The sequence below is a fragment of the Myotis brandtii genome, unplaced genomic scaffold (genome assembly GCF_000412655.1).
Source record: "Myotis brandtii unplaced genomic scaffold, ASM41265v1 scaffold633, whole genome shotgun sequence".
NCBI classification, from domain to species: Eukaryota; Metazoa; Chordata; class Mammalia; order Chiroptera; family Vespertilionidae; genus Myotis; species Myotis brandtii.
The window spans coordinates 3,771,829-3,781,323 of NW_005370423.1; the positions used below are offsets into that span (position 1 = coordinate 3,771,829).

Consider the following 9,495-nt stretch of genomic DNA (forward strand, 5'->3'; position numbering starts at 1 on the left):
CCACCGGCCCGCAGGCTCCGCACCCGCGAGCGGAGAAAACCCGAATCGGCCCCTCGGGTGGCGGGACGGGGACTGTGGGGAGGCAGAGGGACTTCCTGTTGCCCTACCGGAAATGCCGGCCCATTATGTAATGCGTGGGCCTGTGGATGCAGACCTGGGTGCAGGGCAGCTCAGCCCCCTCCACCTGGCATGTCCCTGCCCTCAGACCGAGGGCCGCTCAGGGCCTCGGACCCCAGGTGAGCCCCCCGCCTGAAAAGAAAACACGACTCGGGGCTCCTCTTGGCTGCCCGGGTGTTAGGCTTAGAGGGTCCATCCATCGTGAGCAGGATGCTCCCCTTGGCTGGGTTTCCAGTGGCAATGCCCTGCACTTTCTTACTGGAGTCTTCTTGACCCGGTTACTGGCCATCGGAGACACCGGGCAACAGTGAAGATGAGGAGCGTTTCGACGTTGTGGGGTTTTTTTTCCTGCGGCACCGTTTCATTGTTTGCATCTGGCTTCAGTATAACCTCTTTTCAAGCATAACTGCGCTCTGCTTTTTTGTATTAAATCAGTGAGTAAACAGCGTTAAGATGGAAAGCGGCAATGCTTCCAGGGAATAAAAGCTATTTTTGAAAGGTTATGATGCTTCCCGGAAAAGTGGTTATTAAGTTGGTACTCGCAAATCTTTAAACCGGTCTTTGTATCTAACCCTCCCTTTTTTGTTTGTTTGTTTGTTTTTTGCTCCTTATTGAAGGCGTACAGAAAATTAGCCAAGGAATACCACCCTGATAAGAATCCAAATGCTGGAGACAAAGTAAGTAATTTGAGACTTTTCCCCCCCAAGGTTTCATTGTTGAACTTAAGTTGCCCTCCTTGTAAAAGGAATGTAAGAAAAGTCCCTTAATGCCCGTGAGCCCAGTTTTTATGCTCAGAGGATTTTGGTTTTGTGACAGGAATACCAACATTCTGGGCCGTGGTAGGTGATAAATAGGACCAGGATCAAACCACAGGCAGCTCGCACCTTCCAGAATTAAGTGGATTCTGGGTTCCTGTAGCCTTTCTTCACTCTTCTATTTAAACATCCGATTGTTTTCCTTTTCCTCTATAGTTCAAAGAAATAAGTTTTGCGTATGAAGTACTATCAAATCCTGAGAAACGCGAGTTATACGACCGCTATGGAGAGCAAGGCCTTCGGGAAGGCAGCGGTGGAGGCGGTGGCATGGATGACATCTTCTCTCACATTTTCGGTGGGGGACTGTTTGGCTTCATGGGCAATCAGAGTAGAAGTCGAAATGGCAGAAGAAGAGGAGAGGACATGATGCATCCACTCAAGTGAATATCCCTTTTTCCTTTTTTTTTTAAAAAAGTACTTTCTTTCAAGTAGTAATAGTAGAGGAGAAACGGTATCAAAAAATGTTTTTATCTTTCATCAGAAAACAGTCGTCCATGAGCCTTACCGTCCTCACTGGGTGACTAAGTTGAATTTGGTAACCTGGGTGTTTGCGTTTTGCTACAGATCTTAAAGGGTGGTTGGTGTTTGCCCTGAGTGGGAAGCTGGTTTTGTTCATGTGCTCCCCAGGCAGAGTACATGATTGACGTTTCCAATGATGGAGGTTCTCCTCTTTGAAGTATTTAAGTCTTCCAAGTCACTTTTTATTAAAAACATACTAGCTGAGTGCCTGCCCGGCTGGTTTGTTTGCGTGTTGTAGTCGCTCATTACTTGATCCTCAGTGAGAACTCCCAAATTGGTTTCCATGGAGCTTGCTGGCTTCAAGCCTGACATTCACCTGCCAACATATGAATGGGTCTGACCTTGATCTTAGACTGTGAGTGAGCTCATGAACCTGCTATAATTTGAAACTAGCTTTTTTACTTTGTAAAATTTGTGAGGCCTTGGGTCCTGTCAGCTTTTTAAACTGACAATGGTTTTACAAGCAAATGCCAGGGACTGAATTTCCAGTATTTAAAATATTTCATATTATCTATTCATTTGAGCAGATTAGAGGAAGTAAAGCATAACCTGTTACATTGTTTGACTCTCATTCTTAAATTTGTATATTAAAAGAATTTATCCTTAGAAATGTTATCATTTGGATATTATTCCAGGGTAACACTTGTGCAGTGTTGGTTAGTTTTTCATATTTTTCTTTAACAAAGAAATGGTCTAAGGCCTGGCCGGTATGGCGCAGTGGTTGAGCATTGACCTATGCACCAGGAGGTCAGGGTTTGATTCCCAGTCAGGGCACATGTCCAGGTTGCTAGCTCGATCCCCAGTGTGGGGCGTGCAGAAGGCAGCCGAGGGTTGCTAGCTCGATCCCCAGTGTGGGGCATGCAGAAGGCAGCCGATCCATGATTCTCTCTCATCATTGATGCTTCTCTCTCTCCCTCTCCCTTCTCTCTGAAATCAATAAAAACATTAAAAAAAGAAAAAGAAAGAAATGGTCTAAGAAGTAAATAAAATCAAGAGTGCTCGATTTCATGGTTCTTCATATCTCCTTTACATTTTGTTTCATAGTATGCAGTACATGCAGTTTGTTTCCTGCTGTGTTCTTCTGGCATCACTTAGCATGTCCCCGGTATGGCAGCATTTCGCCTGGTGGCTGTATGCTGCTCCAGCCGCGGTATCAGTCGCTCCCCTTTCCCTGGGAGGGTGCCAGTTTCTCCTGTGGTCGGCGGTGCCGCTGAGGATCTGCGTGCAGCTCGCTCCTTGGCAGAGATTCCCAGGCCGGCAGCTGTGTTTTGAGGCCGAAAAATACAGCCCAGTTCCCTGGTAGAAACTGCCGGTTTAGTCCCACTGGCGAAGGGTTCCAGCTTCGCAGACCATTACCCACGTTTTTCCTTTCTTGGCCACGTTTGTTGAAACGAGGACTTCTCTGGCCTCTTGGTGTGGTCTTGCGTGCTGACTGTGATGTGATGTGCCAGGGAGAAGCCCTACCTGTTTGTTTTCTGTCCGTGATTTGGTTAAAGGTTCTTATGAAAAGTAAAAGGCAGGTACAACCAGGGGCTTTTGTCCGCGGTGACGCTGTGGAAATGGCATGACTCCGGTGCTGGGAATGTTCGTCCGTAAGTGTTTTATTCTCATGCTGCCTGGAACATGTACAGTCTCAGCTTCAGATAACAAGTTTGAGAAAGTTTGAATACCGCAGAAGACTGTGTTCTTTGTGGAATACTTCCAACTATTTTTTTGCTCCTCTATTTTAAAGTAAATCTGTACTCACCCAGGAGATGTACCACACGGTTGGGAGGGTAAGACCAAACTGCACTCGCGAAGAACAGTGTGAGATTCAATATACGTAGGTCCCTGGAGGTTACTTTGGAAAAGAATGGTCCTGTAATTCATCTGTGCTGTATGAGTAAAGGCACTTTGGGTTTTATAAGTCATATTTTTAAATACATTTTTATTGATGTCAGAGCGGAAGGGAGAGGGAGAGAGAGATAGAAACATCAATGATGAGAGAGAATCATGGATTGGCTGCCTCCTGCACGCCCCCCGCTGGGGATCGAGCCGGCAACCCAGGCATATGCCCTTGACCGGAATCAAATCCGGGCCACTTTAGTCTGCAGGCTGACGCTCTGTCCGCTAAACCAAACCAGCTAGGGCTACGTCATATATTTTTTTTTTTCTTTAAATATATTTTATTGATTTTTTACAGAGAGGAAGAGAGAGGGATAGAGAGTCAGAAACATCGATGAGAGAGAAACATCGATCAGCTGCCTCCCGCACACCCCGCACTGGGGATGTGCCCGCAACTAAGGTACATGCCCTTGACCGGAATCGAACCCGGGATCCTTGAGTCCGCAGGCCGACGCTCTATCCACTGAGCCAAAGTGGTCAGGGCTACGTCATATATTTTTAATAGACTTTTTAACTCCACCCTTTTTGGGTCTTAGAGCTCTGAAAATTTGGTAAAAGTTGATGCAGTTTTGCTTAGAATTAGCTGGGTTCTTTAGAGCTTTAAGACTGGTCGGCTCTCTGTTAAAAACCTGTTCCTCTCCTCTCGGTCACACTGTAGATAAGGCCACTTTTTTGCCTTTCTTTTTTGAGACATGCACTCCGAGTGCCACCACCAGTTATAATGGGACTTTGTAGCCTTTCTGAATCGTCCTTGGAGGGTGAGAGCCTTGTAGTGGAGGGAGGACTGACTTAGCCTCGCTGTGCCCGTTCTGTCCTGGAAAAGGGGGTTCCTGCCTGAGGCCAGAGGAAGGTTGTGCACTTGAGTTTGCACTTATCAGCTTTATCAGAAAACGCAACAGCACACGCTGGCCTGACCCTGGTGCTGGCTTTGGGCGCATCTGTACTGTCCAGGACCATAAAATCTTTCTGATACTTCAGGCCACAAAACAAAACCTCAGTCGGTGGCTTCATGAAAGGTGTTTTAAATTCTTTGTTTGAGACGGTTATAGTGAAATTTGCTGTTTCAGCTGTCATTTACGTCTGTATTTAAGAGAACTGGGCAAAATTTGATTGAACCCAATTCTTTTCTCCCCAGAGTGTCTTTAGAAGATCTGTATAATGGCAAGACCACCAAACTACAGCTTAGCAAGAATGTGCTCTGCAGTGCGTGCAATGGGTAAGTGTGTCCTGGTTTATGACGTCAGTCTCATCTGCGCTCTCGGTGGCACCCTGAGTGTCTGCCAGGGAAACGTTGTTCTTGGTTTAAAACTCACTACTCAACAGAACATCTCCTGGGCCCTCCGAGAGTCAGTTTAATAGTCACTAAGGGTTGAAGATGAAGGTGAAAAGCACAGTCCTGCTCGTCTTGGTCGGTGGGCAAAAGCTAACGGATGCCTTTGCTTGCTTTAGCCAAGGTGGAAAGTCAGGGGCTGTTCAGAAGTGCAGCGCCTGCCGGGGTCGCGGCGTCCGCATCATGATCCGGCAGCTGGCCCCGGGGATGGTGCAGCAGATGCAGTCCGTGTGCTCCGACTGCAACGGAGAAGGTGCGTGCTGGGCTCCGGCCTCCAGGCTGGGGGGTGGGTGCACAGAAGTAGGGCGGCGCGCGGTTTTTCTTTCTCAGCGTGGTTGTATCTTCCTGTTAAATAAAGAAAAGCCACGGAGAGTTTTGGAAGGAAAATATGAAAAGAATTACTCCATCAGGCCTAGGCCTAGTGAACCCAGATGAACCATAAATGTGTATTCTGTCCAGGGAAATGTTTCTCTTTTCTAATAGCAGGAGGATGGACAGATTTGTCCTTCAGATTTGTAAGGTGATGTTTGATGGAGGGGAAGCAGCCAATGGTCAGTTACCCTGCTGAGAAGAGACGGCTTCCTGTAAGACAACATGGAAACCGCCAGCCTGCTGCCTCCCGGGTAGACAGGCCTGGCAGTCGGGCCTGCGGCCTTGGGGCCGTGCGGGCCAAAAGGACTTTTCTGCCTTGACCGAATGATCTGTGTCTGCAACGTCCAGAACAGTAACCACCAGCTTCCTGTGGCTCCTGAGTTCTTGAATGTGACGGAGGGACTGTGTCCTTAGTTTAAATGTAGAGCCGTGGCTGGTGGTGGCTGTCATAGCGGAGAGCACGGGTTTAGAGCATCCTTTTCCCAATGCTCCTGGGAGGGACGAGGTCACTTGGGGAAGCTGCCTGTTACCTTCCCCGCGAGAGGGCTCGGGGCATTTCCCTTTCACTGTGGCTGACAGTCCGCTGTGAGAAGCCAGAGTTGGCAGACCTGCCCAGGGGCCATTGCCTCTTGGAGGCACTGATATTTTGCAGAACATGCTTTGCAACATGTTCTAGAAACAGACTCAGAAGTTATTGATGACACATGTTCTCTAAGCATTACAGGGTGCCAATCAGCCATTAGAAATTGACACTTCTTTCACAATCTATGTACAACTTCCATTTTATTTTATTAGACACTAATCAAATGTTTCAGAAGAGTGCATAGGGAAGAAAAGCTGCGTGTCCTGAGCGTGGTGTGGAGGGACTCATGCCACTAATGCAGCATCTGGCGGGTTTCCGCAGTTGTCCTTGATCGTGAACTACGTAAAGGGAGACCCATAGCAGGGCGCCTGTGCAGCTTTTCGTCTGCGAAGGAAATGAAATTCACTGCCAACTGCACAGTAATAATGAGCCATGAGGATAGTTACATTTTTATTTGGGTTAAACACATGAAACAGGCTGAACACAAAAATGAAGGAGCATTTGTAGAATCCAGCACCTGACACCTCTTGTTTTTGTTGTTTTTTTAATTTCATTTATTTCAGAGCGGAAGGGAGAGGAGGAGAGAAGCATCCATGATGAGAATCATGGATTGGCTACCTCTTGCACGCCCCCTAGTGGGGATGGAGCCTGCAACCCAGGCATGTGCCCTTGACCGAAATTGAACCGGGGACCCTTTAGTCCATAGTCACTCTATCCAGAGCCAAACCATCTAGGACACCTGACACCCCTTTTGTTTCTGGGCCCTCGGCTTTGTTTTCACACCAGGAAGGGTTTAAGGCCCATTGTTCTCAGAAATGGAGGAGGCCTAGGTAGGTTGGCCCTCAGGGAACCAGCAGTGAGGTGTGAGTTTTTGATATTAAGAATGATTCTCTAATCAAAATGTTAGGTGGCCGTTAAAGGAGTTCAGAAAATGTATTTAATGAATAAAGGCCTTAGCAAGACCTACCTGACCTAAGAGGGCAGCCGAGTAATCTCACTGGAAGCTTGCCTGGCCTCTCTTCCCAGGAGAGGTCATTAACGAGAAGGACCGCTGTAAAAAGTGCGAGGGGAAGAAGGTGATTAAAGAAGTCAAGATCCTCGAAGTCCACGTGGACAAGGGCATGAAGCACGGCCAGAGGATCACGTTCGCGGGGGAGGCAGACCAGGCGCCCGGAGTGGAGCCAGGAGACATCGTTCTCTTGCTGCAAGAGAAGGAACATGAGGTGAGGTCCTTGGTGTTGGCTTTATTCGGGGTGGGGGGTGCGTGCGAGGGGCGGGTCAGGTGTGCCTGGGTTTCCCGGAGCAGCGCTGTGCACGGGGAAGTGCCCAGTGGTCCGGCTGAGGTGTGAGGCTGTGGCCTGGTTAGCCCGGTGGGGCCCCGCCGTGGCGTTGACTAGCACTGTAGCTCGTCGTCTCGTGGTCTCTGTCCCCGGCCTCCGTGTCTGAAGACGAGGGCCCGGACAGAAGGCTGAGGCAGCTCCCTTTCCCTGTACAGCCCCCGGGGGGCGGAGGGGGCGGCGGACATGGCTCAGTCCTCAGTGCTGCTCTGTTGACTTGTTTTATACACTGGGTGCCCAGGCGAGAGTCTCTGGAAAGGAAAGGTTCTGCAGTTGAACATTTTTTTATTTTAAATTTCTGATCAAAGTGTATTGCATGTTACGTACAAGGCAAAATTAACTGGCCCAGCGATGTGACCCAGTGTGTGGTCCTTGGGCTGTGCCATTTTGCTTGTATTTAAGGTGCTGTGTAGTGCACTGTAGACTTTTATTCAAGGAGAATAGATCAGGCTATTTGTGAAACAGCCCTTCAGTAATCACCCAGATTCTTTAAAAAAAATTGTTTTTTAATTGATTTTAGAGAGGGAGAGGGCAAGGAGGATAGAAACATCAGTGACGAGAGAGAATCATTGATCAGCTGCCTCCTGCACACCCCACACTGGGGATCGAGTGCGAAACCTGGGCCTGTGTCCTGACAGGGAATCGAAGTGCTCATAGGTTGGTGCTCAACCACTGAGCCACAATGGCCGGGCCCCAAATGCTTGGCTATAGAACCATTTGACAGGGCTCTGGCTTTGTCCTGGTCCCATTGACTCAAGTTCCAATGAAAGTCTTCACAGGTCATCCCCCTTCTTAGTTTACACCAAAATTTTCTCCCTTTTGATGGTGATTTCTACCAATAAAGTTTTTTAATCACTTCAAGAACCCAGTAGAGGGTGAAGCTGCCTTGCGATGCAGCGCCTGGGAATGTGACGGGGTTCCATTCCCTCGCTGGGTGAGTTGCTGCCCCAGCCTTTCTCAGGGGTATCAGTCAAGCTGCTAGCCTCGGCGAAGCTATAGATTGCTCTATACATCTTGGCCCTTTGTGGATATTGCCAAGCTCACAAAAATCGAGGATCTCTTAGACTGCTGGAAAATAGTAATTTCTAGAATTCTGCCTGAGGGTCTCATAGGTTGGAATATTTGTAGCTCTTTTACGAGCTTCTCTGTTAATTAGCAATGTGTTCAGCTTTGCCTTCCATGCACAGCACCATACAAGGCATTAAAGGCACAAAGATAGAAAGATGGCCAAGGAGTGGAGATGGTTAGAGTCCGCTTGGGCACAGAGCAGGCCGGGCTGTAAGATGGCACAGCTGTGTGTGGTGCTCCCAGGACACATCATGGGGAGTGGGGGGCAGTTATCGCGTGGTGTCTGCGCGCAGGGCAGGAGGGTGGTGAGGGAGTCGGAGGGGGTAGGAATGGTGGTTGGTGTTCTCACATGTCGGACTTATCCCCCTAAGTTCAGCCTGTACTGAGGCTGTATAATTCAGTGGGGATTTAAACATGGAGGTCAGTGGACTTCAGTCAGTTCCGACTCCTGTGTAGCGGCGTTGGCCTCCCTGGGCTTGGCTCAACTGCACACAAAGCCGGTCCTCCCTCAGGGCGGTCATCGGGCCCAGGGAGGGATGCATAGGCTGCCTTTCTGTTGAGGCCGCGGGGAGGTGTCTGAAGTGATGTCACTGTGGCTCGTGGGCCGCTGGGGAGTGCATGGCTTCCCAGCAGGCGGCGGTCCCACTGGTGGTCAAACAGGAGATGGCAAAGGCCAGCGAGGGGGCTCTCCTCGGGAGAGGGCAGGAAATCTGAACCCAAGATGAGATTTGGGCAATTGTTTTTGTTTTGTTTTTTAATGTTTTTTTTGTTTGTTTGTTTTTTTCAGAGAGGAATGGAGAGGGGGATAGGGAAATAGAAACATCAACGATGAGAGAGAATGATGGATGGGCTGCCTCCTGTCTTCCCCCTACTGGGGATCGAGCCCACAACCCAGGCCTGTGCCCTGACCAGGAATCGAACCTCGATCTCCTGGGTCATAGGTCGACACTCAACCCCTGAGCCACGCCAGCCGCACTGGGCAATTGTTTAATTTCTACCACTGAAAACATTCTGAGCCTTCTGAAGAAAATTAGACTAGTTTGAACTAGTTCATGAAAAATCTTGTACTTATTTTGTTTTTTGTGTTTTGTGTTTTTCACTCCCAACTCTCGTGCTGAAGTAATGGTGAGGCCATGAGGTCAGGGTGGGGCTGTATCTGAAGCAGCATGTAAATCTCCTGAGGGAAGCACTTGCTGCTGGGATGCTGTGTATTGTGTGTGTTCGTCTTTCTGTGTGTGTGCACATGTGTGCACATGCGTGCGCTGGTGATCTGGCTGCCAAGGTGCATTTGCACAAAGGACCGTAGGCCCTGGTGAGGCTAGTCCCTCCTGTGTTGGTTTTTCAGACGTGATTGTCACTTTTAAGTGGTTTGCTGCCTCGTTCTTGGTAGTTTCTCTTCATCAATCCTGTTTTTCAAAAACTTCCCAGTTGTTCTTGCTTGTGTGTTCTCTGAATTTTAGCATCAAAATG

The 9,495-nt window shown here is 48.8% G+C and overlaps 1 protein-coding gene across 1 annotated transcript in view; it reads left to right on the top strand.

The window, feature by feature from the left end:
• Positions 1-112: 112 nt before the first annotated feature.
• The window catches only part of DNAJA2 (DnaJ (Hsp40) homolog, subfamily A, member 2), a 12,284-nt gene continuing 2,901 nt past the window's right edge, over positions 113-9,495 (top strand). The window contains exons 1-6 of the mRNA XM_014528410.1: positions 113-236; positions 622-794; positions 1,089-1,312; positions 4,471-4,551; positions 4,785-4,918; positions 6,647-6,843. Coding sequence (XP_014383896.1) covers positions 113-236; positions 622-794; positions 1,089-1,312; positions 4,471-4,551; positions 4,785-4,918; positions 6,647-6,843 — 933 coding nt within the window. The remainder of the gene's footprint in view (positions 237-621; positions 795-1,088; positions 1,313-4,470; positions 4,552-4,784; positions 4,919-6,646; positions 6,844-9,495) is intronic.